Below are 15,080 nucleotides of genomic sequence, written 5' to 3'. Positions count from 1 at the left end.
AATTTATAGTCATGATCATGTTAAAATACAATTATTATACTTAAATAAATATGATAAAAGTATATTCAATTGATAAATTTATAAATTTTATTTTCATAAATATAAACTGTTTATTTAAAAAAATATAATATGATGATAGAACGGCCTAAAATTAGCAAACTATATAATACATGTCTAAAAAATAACACATCTTAGACTTTTGTATATACAATAATATATTATTTAAAATGAATAAGCATAAAAAAGTATTGGTAAAAAGAAATCTACCTTTGAAAGACGAGTTAGAATTTAACATAAATTAAATACAAAATAATTTTCAAATATGTTATCTCATAAATATATTAATTTCCTTAGCAACTAAATGCAAATACAATAAGATAAAAATATAATAAGAATTGACAAATACATACGGTTTTAAACAATTGATTAATTATAACATGTAAATTATAAAATTATTGTATTTGAAATGGTTATATAAATATTTAAGTATACGGTTAACGTTAAAAATATATACACTTATGTTCTACACCAATAATTTAAGTATAGAAAAGTGAAAACAAACACCTGCACGGTTGCGCGGGTCAAAATCTAGTTAATTAAGGTTAATTTATATTTACTATATGCGCTAAGTCTGAATTCATTGACTTACAAGTTTTTCATCCCATACCAACTCCCCTATTACTCACCCTTTGTCTTCCCTTTTCATGTGAGACTGAAAGAAATGTCACAATTTTTTAGGAATACATTCGTTTTGGATTTTAGGAGTATATATTAATCTTCACTCGGATATTTATACATAAGACATTGAGTTCGTTGAAATCCAAAAAACATATAATTTATATATAAGTGTGGATTAAAAAATCTAATTTATTTATTAATTATGAAGTTCTAATTTTGTAAATTTGAATTATTAAAATTTTACATAATTTCTTTTAAATCTTATTTGAGGTTTTAATGTAAAAACTTAAGTTAGGTTAAAAACTACCAATCTAAAAATTTACCGGTATCACCTATTTATTTTACTGGTACTGTAGATCGAGGATCAAATTCATTTAATAAAGTAAATTCAAAGAATTTTATGTTAAATACTAAGTTTAGGGATTTTATCAAAAATAAACTTTGTTAAAAGGGGGTTTATTGTTAAAATCCATAAATAACCTATAAAGAAATAAGATTTTTCCTCATTTTTGATAATTTATTTGATAAATTGTTTTAATGGACGCACCAACACAGTTCAACAAAAAATTTATCGATGGGGAAAAACTTTAAATAAAATCTCCGGCTCAAGCAGTTGTGCGACATATATGATATCCCTATGTTTCTTGCTCCCACAAAGCATTATTGAAAAAAATAAATGTACGATTTAAAATTTCTGGTAGAGTTCAAAATAGTGTTACACTAGTTTTCATAAGATAAAATTTGCATACCCAAAGATATGGCATGGTTAATCTTTCTACATCTACATGATTTCTATGTGAAGCTTCAGAAGTAATTCAATTTCCCTCATTATTATTAGTATGTGCCCATAAGAGAAGATACTGTAATTGTGAGTGTAGCATCATGGATGTTGTGGAAGCTACCTTGATCCAGTGGTTTGACTAAGGATTCATTAATGCTTCTACACCAGTGAGTTTGAGTTTCGATTCCTAAAAAAAAACAGAATTATGCAAAACAATGAAGAAAAGGCTTACAAAAGATCTGCAGTATAGCGCAAAGAGTACCGTCAAGCATGGATTCCATAGAGCGGCTCAGGTGATGCAGTCAGGTGTGGATCCTTACAAGTCAGGTAGAATTGTCGGCTAGGGTTTGGAGTGAGCCATGGGTTCCATATACAACAACTCCCCCCCCCCTCCCCCCGAAGAGCCTTAAAACGCATAGTTTACAAAGAACCCCAAACCCTTATTCATTCCTTTATTAGGAATGCTACCAAGGAGTGTGATCTTCCCTTTTTACATGAGTATTTCTACCCTGATCATATACCATGGAACCTTCGGTTGAGACCTAGTCGCTCTATATCCTTGGATGGATATGCTTGGAATCACATGAAGTCAAAGATTTACTCAGTCATATATGGATATGAGCTACCTAGAACATCTAACATTCAACACAACCGAGAATATGTTCTCGATCCGAGTAGTAGAGGCTTACATATTACATATTTCACGACACACCCGTCATTGAAGCTTAATGGGTCCTTGGGCTCCGTTTTTCTCAGTTACAAAATTATCCATATTATCCTACATATTACATATTTCACGACACAACCGTCATTGAAGGCTTGTGGGTCCTTGGGCTCCGTTTTTCTGTGGTTGGATTTTTTTGTATGTTCGGTGATGTGGCAGGGTTGGCCTCTTCCTCTAGTTCGAACAAAAGCGTCACTAAAGTTTTGGTTGTTGTGGTGTCTTCCGTTTAGAGAATATTTATTAAGTGTTGATATTCAGATTCTTTTCCTCTAATGTAGATACATTATCGTTAGACCACCATTATCCATGGTTGCTTAAGGAGTTGTTAACAATTTTTTAATTAAAAAAAAGAAGGAAAGAGAAGAAGAAGAAGAAGCAGCAGCGTTTCTGATGCTTCTTTAAGCGTCGTTGTTTTGTTCTGTTTGCGGGCCCCACCGACACGTGGCGGCCCGCTATTGGTCGCTTTTTAATATTTTTTTTTTAGTCAGGAAAAAAAACTAAAAAAAAAAGAAAAAATTTAAGCACCTCTAATGAGTTGTTAGGGTTAATGATGCTCTTAGATTGTAACAGCTATTTTAGTGAGTTTAGGCATGCCTAACTCTACTTGCTTGTATATCCTGATTTCATTGAAGCCAATTTCCATTGTGACAGTTGCCGCTGTTTTTTTTGTATAAGTTTCTGTCTTATTTTTACCGTCTACTCGATTTGAATCAGGTAGTCGCGTTTTCAAATTTGTCTTTCAGTATTTTTTCAGCTTATGTTAATTTTGTCCGCTCCCGGTATACTTTGTAATTTCTATAATGAAAACTTAAAATGTATAATATTTAGCATTTGATAAAGAAATTTTATACCGATTAAATTATATATATGGGTAATCCTTAAAAACTTTCTTTTTTACTTTCACAGTTTTTCACCTTCCATTTTTTTTTAAACGTCAAAATCAAAATTAACGGTAGAACAAAAGCTGCAAGGCGGGAATGTCTTTGTAGAACCGATGGTCCCACAAATAAACGTTTTTGCGTAAAGCAAACTCATATATATATATATATATATATATATATATTTTATTCTGTTAAGTTTCCCGTAAAATTTTAGTGTTTCTAAATATAAAATAAAAATAAGATAACCGATAATTTCCCTCCATAATTAGCTTTTTCCCCTTTTTATTTTTATTTTAGGCCAAAACAGAGAAAAGTAACTGGAAGTTTTGAATTTTTTTTTCTGGCAAAATGACCTGTTTCCTCTTTTCACCACACTAATAATTTTTCTTCGAGACCATTCATGTGGGACAAGGGTTGTTTTCTTAGAACTTATTTTCTGCGAAATTTTTGGTATTTTTTCAGCTAATTAATGGTTGATGATTTGTTCAGTATTGGTTATAGTTTTCTGTGAATACTTTTTCTTTTGTAAGATTCTTCCATTAATTTCACAAACATTGATGTTTTAGGGTTTTTTTTTTTTTTTGGTTTTGTTTATACAAATCGATATGATTTGTAATTTTCCATGCAAGTTTACATGACGTCTTCAAACAACACATGCCTCTGTATGATAATTGTTGTTTTAGCTGATATCTGTAATTGTATAGTTTTCAAACGAAAGGGTATATAGGTCGTCAGTTGCTTGTTTTTATAATATGTATGATAAATTTAAGGTCTCAATTTAAAGATATAAAAGTATTATTAATTAAGCGTTTGTATTTTTTTTTTTCAGAAAACACGTATAGAGCTTATATGAGCTCAATTGGTATGAGTTTTGAATGTGTTAGAAAAGTCTGGTTATGCCCATGAAATGATGTATATATTTTTATAGGTCTAGAAATGAACAACCGAATCAAAGGAGGATCCAGCATGATTGGTGTTTATGGTCGACCATATGGTTCAAGTAGCATTTTGAGTTTTGATGGATCAGAAAGTCGTCAAAGTATAGATGATACTAAGCAAGGCAATGTTTTTTTACTATCTTCTTTGATTTTTATGACAATAGTTAAAATTTGTATTTGTTCTTATAACCGCTTTTAATTTGACTCACAGGTCATCAGAGTTTAGTGGAGTGGTTAAATGAGACACTTCCTTATTTAAATTTACCATGGGAAGCTTCAGAGGAAGAACTAAGAGCGTGTCTGATGGATGGTACTGTCTTTTGCAATCTCTTGAATCAGCTTAGTCCCGGTTCAATGAAAATGGTACTTGATTTTTGGGTAAACCTATTGGTTTTTCTATATACTTATGCATATTTTAGATTTACTCTCTTTTGGATTATCGTATAGGGGAATACTTTTGAACTTGCTTCTATAAATATTGAGAGGTTTTTAACAGCTATGGATGAAATGGCCTTGCCCAGATTTGAGGTTTCAGACTTAGAACAGGTTTGAACTCTTTTTGATTCATTTTTATTCATATGTTTAGGTGAGTGTATTTGATCAAACATTTGAAATGATATCATATTTAATAATTTTGTAGACGATTTAATGATTTTGGATAAATTAACGAAATTTATTATGATTATTGATACAGGGGGATATGATTCCAGTTTTACAGTCTCTAAAGGCGCTTAAAGCTAGTTTCTCTGATGCTGGATATGATAAGAATACACTTAGCTCAATGAGAAGGTGGAGTTTGCCTGAGGATCAGTCAAAGGGACTTGATGGCAACTTTAATGATGGACTACAGTCTAAGGAAGTCTCTGAGATCAATACATCTCATGCTAAAATTTTGGACTTACTAAAATCAAACACTTTACAAGTAAAATGTTCTAACAAAATTAAATAAAACTATGTTTTCTACATCACTTTAGTTTTTTTTTTTTTCAAGTTTGCTAATCCAGCCATATTCTTAAACACAAACCCTCAACTTGTAATTCTGACTTCCTTTTCCTCTTCTCTTATTAGAATACTTCTACTCGATCCTTGTTTGATATGCTCGATAAGCTTTTTGACGAGAGTGTATCTAAGATGAATGTGGATGTGTCTCATGTAAGGAAGTGATTTTAAATTATTAGTTCATAATTTTTTTTTAAAAAGTTCTCAATCTTTATTTTTGTTTGCTTGATCTGTTTTTTTTTTTCCAGGATTTTGCATCTATCTTGAGAGGCATTGTGCAAGTAGTGGAACAAAGGATCTCAAATCAAGCTGAGAACCTAAAGAATGTATGATTAACTCAAGTTTTTATTATTACTTTTTCGCTTACACTATCATACCCTAGTACTTACACAATCAGGAGATATGCTTGTGCAGCAAAACATACTCTTTAGGGTTCGGGAAGAAAAATATAGATCAAGAATAAATGTATTAGAAAACTTAGCATCTGGGACAACAGATGAGAATGAGGTACTCTATCAAATACAGTCTCTATTTGCGAAAATTTATTTTGTTGCCATTTTTCAAGAAAATGTTCAAATGTATTACTATCTTCTGCTCTGTAGCTAGGGTCAGAAGAACAAGATGTACTCCAACTGAAAAGGAAAAAAGAGCGCAGTGATGCTGAGCTTTCTAAGTTGAAGCAAGAACTTCAAGTTTTGAAAGAGACACATGAAAAACAATTTTTGGAACTAGAATTATATGCTCAGGAAACTAAAACTGTGTTGGAAAAGCAATTAGAAGAGTCAGAGTTACGTGTAGTAGACTCAACCAATAAAGTGAAAGAACTCGAAAAGTTATGTGAAATCAAAACGAAAATATGGGAGAAGAAAGAGCAAACATACAAGAGCTTTATACACAACCAGTCAGAGGCTTTGCAGGTTATTTGACTTTAGTGATGGTTTTGTAAGCTCTTGTAATTGGGTTCTTAATACAATTGTGTAGTGGACCGGAACCAACAAGAGTTATAATTCTTTACCTATCATCAACTTATGTGATTTCTGTAGGAGTTGAAAGCTACCTCAATGTCTTTGAAACACGAAGTTCTAAAGACAGGAGAAAACTACTTCCAAGATCTAAATTACTATGGTAAGATCATTTTTCAGTTTCTTTTTGACTTCAGTGTTTTTTGATATGTTCTAATGCTCTACTTCTTAGGCTTAAAGCTTAGAGGAGTGGTTCATGCAGCAAAAAACTACCAGGTAGTTGTTGAAGAGAACCGAAGGCTTTACAACGAAGTACAAGAACTAAAAGGTATAAGTTGTAAAATCGTGTTTTGAAAGAACATTTTTGACATATTTTGAAATATAATCTTGACACAAGTATTTCGGAATATTTGAACTTTTTATGTTGAAGATATATTGTTACGTTGCTAACTCTACTTCACTTGTTCAAGCATTTTGTAGACTGATAAATTTGCTTCTTGCCATCTTATAAATTGTATTTCATATCTCTTACATAAAAGGAAATATTAGAGTCTATTGCCGGATAAGACCATTCCTTAAAGGACAAAATAAGAAAGAAACATCAATAGAGTACACAGGTGAGAATGGTGAGCTTGTGGTTGCAAACCCCTTAAAGCAAGGCAAAGACACTCATCGATTCTTTAAATTCAACAAAGTCTTTGGCCCTTCATCAACTCAAGGTTTTAGCCTCTTCTGTAGTTTTCATACGAGGAAAATATAGTTACAAAGCTGTACTGAATCTCTTGTTTATGCAGAGGAAGTATTCTTAGATACTCAACCGTTGATTCGTTCCCTTCTTGATGGCTATAATGTGTGCATATTTGCTTATGGGCAAACAGGTTCTGGAAAGACTTATACAATGGTAAGTAAACATATCTAAATATAAGATGATTTCATTCTTTACGAGTTTATATCTATAATATGTTTTCCATTTTATGTTTCCAGAGCGGACCAAGCATAAATTCAGAAGAACATTGGGGTGTAAACTATAGAGCTTTAAATGACTTGTTCCACTTAACGCAAAGTAGTCAAGACACAGTGATGTATGAAGTTGGTGTTCAAATGGTTGAGATTTATAATGAGCAAGTTCGTGACCTACTTTCTGATGATGGTCCCAGTAGAAGATATCCTTCTCTAATCTAATCTAGTATTCAACATTTACCATTTTTTTATTTTCAAAAGTTAATCTTCCTTAATTTGCACACACTTGGGATTTGGAATACTGCTTTACCAAATGGTCTCGCAGTTCCTGATGCAAGCATGCATTGTGTAAGATCAACTGATGATGTTCTTGAATTGATGAATATTGGATTGATGAATAGAGCTGTAGGTGCAACAGCTCTTAATGAAAAGAGTAGTAGATCACACAGGTTTAAAGACATTTTTAAATATTTTCTTCTTGAAGTGTATATATATGCATTGCATAGCTAAGCCAAAACATTGTTCGGTCCTCTTTTTTTTTTGGCAGTGTTCTTTCTGTTCATGTACGCGGTGTTGATGTCAAGACTGACTCCGAGTTACGTGGCAGTTTGCATTTGGTTGATCTTGCTGGAAGTGAGAGGATCGATCGTTCTGAAGTAACCGGAGATAGACTCAAAGAAGCTCAACATATAAACAAGTCACTGTCTGCTCTTGGAGATGTTATATTCGCTCTGGCACATAAGAATCCTCATGTACCTTATAGAAACAGCAAGCTGACTCAAGTCCTCCAAAATTCCTTAGGTACTATCTCTGAACAATGATGAATATCTTAAGACTATGTGACATTTTTGTTTGTTTTATAACGCTTTTTTTTTTTAATTTGTTAGGAGGACAAGCGAAAACTCTAATGTTTGTTCAGATAAATCCTGATGAAGATTCATATGCTGAGACAGTAAGTACTTTGAAATTCGCCGAAAGAGTTTCGGGTGTCGAGTTAGGTGCAGCTAGAAGCTATAAGGAGGGACGAGATGTTCGACAACTCATGGAACAGGTGCTTCTAATATTTTTTTTTCAAACCCTCAAAAATATGATTGAATCTTAATATCTATAATTGATAATTCTTGAATCTTGATATTGCATTCAGGTATCCAACTTGAAAGATATGATTGCCAAGAAAGACGAAGAACTTCAAAAGTTTCAGAATATAAACGGTACCAAAAGAAGTGGTTTAAACAATCTAAGGTTTGAGTCTACTTCTCCAAGAAGACATTCTTTAGGAGGAGCGTCGCCAAATTCTTCAAGGCAAAGACAAGGATCTCGTTTACTCGGAAGAACAACTTCAGATTCAGCAGATGAACGTATACAACAAAATGAATCCAGATTATCGCCTAAGTTCTCTGGTAAGGCTAAAGACAATAATATATAGAAATATTAGGCCCTTAATTTTTAAATTTTGAAGAAACACTGAGTGATATTTCTGATATTTGTCTTTCAATGGGGACAGAAACTGATGGCTCGAATCTCTTCTCTGAAACCTCAAGTCCTCTTGAAATGTGTGAACAATCAGAACAAAATGAAAAGTGGGTATATATCATAATTAAATGTACTTTTAAATCCTATGATTTAGTTAAGAGTTAAACTTTGTTTGGTGTTCATTGTGTATCTGTTGATTGCAGAGCTAATGTTGAACCATCAAAGGTACTAAAGCATACTCTAAAAGCAGACCAAACTAGACCTTCTCGTCTGTCAATTTCCACATCCTCCTCTAAGGCATTAACAGGTAATTTCACCATTGACTCTTACAACCAATAATGGTTGCGTTGTATGGAACGAACGTAGAATACCCAAAATATCACTAAAATATTACTCCATGTATATGTTGCGAGTTGTAACCATTCAGATCCATAGTGTTCGGCTTGGAGTCATGATGTGTTTTTCTTTTAATCGCAGGTTCTAAAAGACAGATAAATGGTTTTTCAACTTCAGGAAAACCTCTTACCAGAAAGCGATGAAGAATATAATTGCTGTAAATTTGAAGATTCAGGTCTATGCTCAAAGCTTTCTTTCTTCTACACTACATGAACTAACAATGTTTTGTTTATCAGAAACTCGAAAGTAAGTAATGATCAAATGTATCAAAATGGAAAATGCTCTGTGATGATGTGTATGGTGTAACACACAAGCAGAATCTAACAACCTTGAAGGGAAACTAATTGTGTAACATATTTTAGTAACTATTACAGTCTTGGTTCAGTTACTTGGTCAGTTGTTCCTAAATCTTTTCAGATGGAAAAAGACAAATTATTATAAAATTTAATCCTTACAGAAACTGAATATAATCTTGTACAACATTGACCATATTATTAAAAGTACGAGAGATCTAATAATGTTGCAGCTGTTTTGTATTTGAAATATAATTTTTAGAACCTGAAAGCTGGTTACGTATCGTCTACTCTCTAGATATAAACCCATCATTTTATACACAAATATATATTTATATTTATATTTATGCTCACCTCTGATGGAGAAGGAACCGCTGCGAGTAGGGGATGTAGGTATCCAAACTCACAAGACATTTAGGAGTCCAGATCATAGCCCAACGCTTATCACTACAACACTCAGTGATATCTTGAGACGCAAGTTTCAGGCATGTGGTACAGTTTACAGGATCCAAATAAGGAGTGCACTGACTGAACAATAGATTGAAGATCATACAAGTTAACGAACCTAGTCGTATCCATAAGATAATATGGAGTAAGCGACGAAGATAGCATAGATGATCTGACGATAATTTCACCCATTTTATCAGACAATCTCTGTCTAAGTTTGCCAATTGTTTTGGGTATTCGATCGGTAGACCACAAAAGGTATTAGCCTGTGTTCCTAAAGCTGAGAGGAGGAACTTATCAGAGTAGCGAACCATACAATCGAACTAGTAAATAATTGCTTCACGGTTGTTGGTACAGTTTTTGGTGATCTCGATTGTTGCGGTCTTGACACAGGAGTTGCAAGTTGTTCTGTTGACGTCTCCTGTGCACAAGAACATTCCATGGACTGTGTCTGAAGCTAGACCGGTCGTGAGGTTATAATAGTTAGCGAGGGAGGACTGGTTGCTTACTTGCTTAGAGAGGAGAGAAGAGTGTTTGAGATTTGTGTTGTACGTTGAGTTGAGAGTGAAGTTTCCGGATGTTTTGTTGCAGAAAGTTGTCCATGTGGTCGGATCCGGACATAGTTTGGTTAGTTGTGATGAGAAGACAAAAGAGAAAGGAGAAGGAAAATAAAGCAGAGAGTTTCTTTGCGGTTGCCATGCTTTTACTTTTCTGGTTATGAGACGAAACTAAGAAGAAACAAATGATTTCTATAACAACTTAACAAGTTCGCTAGTCCATATCTGACTTGTTTTCTGTTTATGATCTTGGTCTTTGTTTAACGTATAGTTTTGTTTTGTTTATTTTTCTTTGGATTCTCCAAAACAGAGTTGACTAATGGGTGAGCATATATATAAACTTCGAGCAGGTATTAATTAAGGGTCCAAATTAACTGTGAAACCGATATATCTGTAAAATATATGAGAATGCAATGATCTTAAAACCAGTCTAACGTACTTGATGACCTATGAATCTATATCTCAGATAATAATAATTGAGCTTCATATTGATAACTGACCAGGGCATGTAATTTACTGGTCAGTGTTAGTGTCACTAACACTAATATGTACTCCATATACTCGGTTTTACAAATCAAAAGTGAGTTTTATATTGACAACACATTATACTGACTAGGACGTGTAATTGATTAGTCTGTGTTAGAGTCATTAATACTAACAATTAGTAATAACAAATATACAAGAGGTAGAAGGTGATGAAAACAGAGACAAGAGATGGGACTAATTCGAAAAAGCTCATTTTGTGTTAGGTCAGATATCACACAGAAGCAGATCACAAGAGAAAAGGTATTTTAAAGTTTACAGAACTGGAACTCTTGCTTGTTGTTGTAGTCTCAGACAACTCCTTCATACTTGTCCATGCTTTTCTCTTCCTCTTATTCGATCCACCACCACCACCACCAACTGTTGCTTTTTTCTCGGGAACACTTTCGGGCTCAATAGGTTTCTTACTTTTGGATTTCCTTATCCTCTTCTCTCTCTCCAGTGTAAGCATTGGCTTTGGCGTATTCTCCACATTACTATTATTCTCCACCTGATCATTCTCAACTCTTCTTCCAGGTGAACAAGGAAGTGTGTTACTACTTTGGATTCCTTGAGGCACTACCACCATCATCTCTTTATCAATCTTGGGACGTGGACGAGTTGTTTTAGGCTTGGGCGGGTACATGTCTTTCATCTGACCTTTTGTAGTTCCTCTCTTGAGATTACGGTGAGAACACAAGTTGCAGTAGTAAACTACATTGTTCTGAGGGAGAAACATGTTAGGCTTCTTCTTCTTGCACCTCATGTGTTTCTTCTTATTAGCAGAAACCTTCTCGATTCTAACATTACAATTGAAGCCAGGCTGGAGAACAGTCTCACATCTACACGAGAGAAAATACATATAAATCCAATTTCGATAAAAATCAACATTAAAATGTAAAAGATGATATCTTTTGTCAACATTATTAAACAAACAGACTCTCTATCTGAATAAATAAGCAATGTTAGCTAATCGGCAAAAGGTAATACCTTTGACAAGAGAAGAGATCAGGATCATGAGGAATGTCGGAAGCTTCTCCGTCCGCAGCGAGACGCCGACCGAAAAAAGTAGCTAGCGACGGGATGGGAGTATCTCCAGCGGTGGACCAGAGAGCGAGATTCTTCAAGTGGTCGTGTCTGAGCACAGACTTGAGACTCGGTCCTCCTTGAGCTTTTGTAAGCTTGTTAGCTCCCCGTTTCCCCATCTTGCGCAAACCTCTGAGATTTTTCTGAGTTCAATTCGGTTGGATTTTGCAGGAAGGGAAATTGAGAAAATTAGGGTTTGATGGAAAGAACCAAAAAGAAATCGTGCAGCCGCCTGGAAATATGCAGAAACAAAAAGACCTAATGAAGAAGAAGAAAGGTTAATGACTATTTTATCCTTCATTAAAGGGGAAAATTAAAAAAATAAATCAGCAAAAACATGAAAAATGTTACGAAAGTCAGCAACACTTTCGTGTGAGAGTTGATATGGAGCCCATATCATTTAAAACTCACAGTAACAATTGTCGAAACCTCTTCTATATAAGGAATTGTATTGCGATCATTTTATGACGCCCCTTTCGAACGTAATAACATCAATCTCTCTTATTTGGTATACTACTTCTTCTTCTCATTTATTAAGATTATTATTCTTTTCTACTTTCTATTATTTACGTAACATGATCAAACAAATAGACACCTCTTATATATGAAACAATATATAATATAATTATAACACGTTATCAGCACGATCACTCTATTATTATAATTCTTTCTTTTGATTATTATGTTCGGAGTGGGGCCTCCATTTTATTTGTTTATGATTACCGGAGTGCGGCCCTGCCGCCCCGCCTTTTATTGTTAATTTTACAATGGTTGCTTAAGGCACCATGATGGCCGGTATACCGCCTAAACATTTAACTTGTTATTTTATATTTGAGTGCATTATCATAATTTATTATTTTACAGATTTGATCACCTTAATATTTTTGCTTTCAAATTTGACGGATAATTTTATCCCCATAGATAACTAAATATATTTAAGTAGGCACATATATTTATATATATGTTTAAATTGATAAATTTTATAATTGCTCACTGATTGTTTATGATTAATTTTTTTTCTATCTTATGTTTTTCTTTTACCTCCAACGGTCATATATAAATTTAAAAAAAAAAAAAAAAAAAAAAAAAATTACTTTCTAAACGGCTAGTTAACGGCTATGAACAGTGTTTTTATCTATAAATATACTCATTTCTCACTCATTTACTTCATCCAAAACATTTCATCTTCTCTCAAATATTTTCAAATCGCTCCATTACGGTTTATCATTACAAAAAGGATGATTCGCATATTTTTGGTTGTATGTGCAATTCTAATTTTTGCTTCTATGTACGGTCTTTTTATCGGAGAATTTGCTCCTGAGGAATTTACGCTCAATGTCGGTTTACTTTTCTATGCGCTGTTTCTCCTTGTAATTGCGTGTATTATTAATATAAATGGTTCATTTTAAAATTATGAAATTCTAATATATTATTTGATTTTAGAAATCCAATGGCAAACATGGAGAAGCTCCAATTCCCCGCTCTAGACATCACCGGCACCAACTACATTTCATGGGTTACAAATGTCGAACTTCATCTTGAATCTCTTGGTCTATCCGAGACCGTTAAAGAGATTAATACTTCAACGCCTCAAGAAAAGGCTAAATCGGTGATCTTCCTTAGAAGACACCTTGATGAAAGTATTATTTATGACTATGCCAACATGAGAGATCCTAAAGAGCTATGGAAGTCTCTGAAAGATCGTTTTGATCATCAGAAAGACATAACACTTCCACTTGCTCGGGATGAATGGCAGAGTCTGAGATTTCAAGATTTCGACAAAGTGATGAATTACAACTCGGCTGTGTTAGGGATTGTGGCCAAATTGAGATATTGTGGTGAAACAATCACCGAATCTCAAATGCTTGAGAAGACATACACCACATTCCATAAGAGCCACATCACCCTACAACAACAGTACAGGTTGCGGGGATATACCAAATTTTCAGAATTAATTGTGGCGCTTCTCATAGCAGAAAAAAACAACGAGCTTCTGATCAAGAATCACATGACTCGTCCAACTGGTTCAAAACCGTTTCCTGAAGCAAACGCGTTAGATGCAAAGAAACCAGTCAAGGAAAATAAAGCCTATTGGGGTCGCGGTCGTGGTCGTCAAAACTACCGTGGACGTGGACGAAAGTACAATCCACAAGATAGGAAGTCATTCCAGTGGGTCCGCTCTGAGCAAACCCCTAAGGGAAAAGAACACCAAGGAAATACCTCCCAGAAGCGAGAAGAAGCTTGTTTCAGATGCGGTACTAAGGGACATTGGTCTCGTTTATGTCGTACCCCTGCACACCTTTGCGCTCTATACAAAGAGTCCGTCAAAGGAAAAGAAAAGGAAGTAAACTTTGCGGAACATTCTGAGGGTACAACGCACCTCGATGCGTCTGACTTTGTGAATGATTTCGAGGAGACCGCTATCCCGGAAGCCTAAGTGCCCATCATGTGACTCTTGAAATTCCACAATTATACCATAAATAATTGTTGTTTGTGGAAGATTAATGTATAATTATTGTGTGCTTTTCACCTTCTTATGTATAATTATTGTGTGTTTAATGTTTGCTAATGATGTATAATATTTTATGAATAATATTATCTTATGTTAATTCTTTTTGTTTGTCTCAGAAATGGACATTACAAATGGAACATCAACCAAGATCAATGCTAGAGATATTTGTATACCAGATAGTGGAACAACGCACACTATTCTGAAGCACAGAAAATATTTTTCTGAACTAAAACCGACAAATATCACTGTTCATACAATATCGGGTCCTGCAGACTTGATCGAAGGAATTGGTAAAGCCCATTTCACGTTACCCAACGGGACAAAATTCTCGATAAATAATGCACTATTTTCTCCAAATTCTAAAAGGAATTTGTTGAGTTTTAAAGACATATATCTTCAAGGATTTGATACTCAGTCTGCAACTGAGGATGGAAAGAAGTATATGTATATTACTCTTGAGAAATCGGGAAAACAAAAGGTATTGGAAAAATTACCAAAACTCTCTTCTGGTCTACATCATACATATATAAGTGCCATTGAATCACATTTGGTGATTAAGGAAAATTCTAGTGATTTTACACTATGGCATGATCGTCTTGGTCATCCAGGCACTACAATGATGCGAAAAATCATCGAGAACTCACATGGTCATTCACTGAAACCCCAAGAAGTTTATCAAGGGAATAAAATGACATGTACTGCGTGTTCTCTTGGAAAGTTGATTATAAGACCATCGCCAACCAAAATAGATAAAGAGTTACCAAAGTTCCTTGAACGAATTCAAGGCGATATTTGTGGACCTATACATCCACCTTGTGGACCATTCTATTATTTTATGGTAATGATCGACGCGTCGAGTAGATGGTCACAC

General features: G+C 34.1%; 2 protein-coding genes and 2 pseudogenes across 2 annotated transcripts; 2 read left to right on the top strand and 2 right to left on the bottom strand.

The window, feature by feature from the left end:
- Positions 1-224: 224 nt before the first annotated feature.
- LOC106446200 lies at positions 225-9,340 on the top strand (annotated as a pseudogene).
- Positions 9,341-9,435: 95 nt separating this feature from the next.
- Positions 9,436-10,500, bottom strand: LOC106448351 (annotated as a pseudogene).
- A 228-nt stretch (positions 10,501-10,728) lies between these two features.
- LOC106446203 lies at positions 10,729-11,973 on the bottom strand. Its single transcript, XM_013887904.3, has 2 exons — positions 11,602-11,973; positions 10,729-11,453 (listed from the first exon to the last, which is right to left on the bottom strand). The coding sequence occupies exons 1-2, from the start codon at positions 11,814-11,816 to the stop codon at positions 10,862-10,864; spliced, it is 807 nt and encodes a 268-aa protein (XP_013743358.2). The 5' UTR covers positions 11,817-11,973; the 3' UTR covers positions 10,729-10,861.
- Positions 11,974-13,147: 1,174 nt separating this feature from the next.
- LOC125608175 lies at positions 13,148-14,134 on the top strand. Its single transcript, XM_048778137.1, has one exon. It carries the CDS (start codon positions 13,148-13,150, stop codon positions 14,132-14,134), a length of 987 nt encoding a protein of 328 aa, XP_048634094.1.
- Positions 14,135-15,080: the final 946 nt, after the last annotated feature.

The sequence above is a fragment of the Brassica napus genome, chromosome A4 (assembly GCF_020379485.1).
Source record: "Brassica napus cultivar Da-Ae chromosome A4, Da-Ae, whole genome shotgun sequence".
Classification (NCBI taxonomy): domain Eukaryota; kingdom Viridiplantae; phylum Streptophyta; class Magnoliopsida; order Brassicales; family Brassicaceae; genus Brassica; species Brassica napus.
Note: the sequence above shows the minus strand (reverse complement) of the source record. Positions and strands in the feature narration are given on the sequence as shown.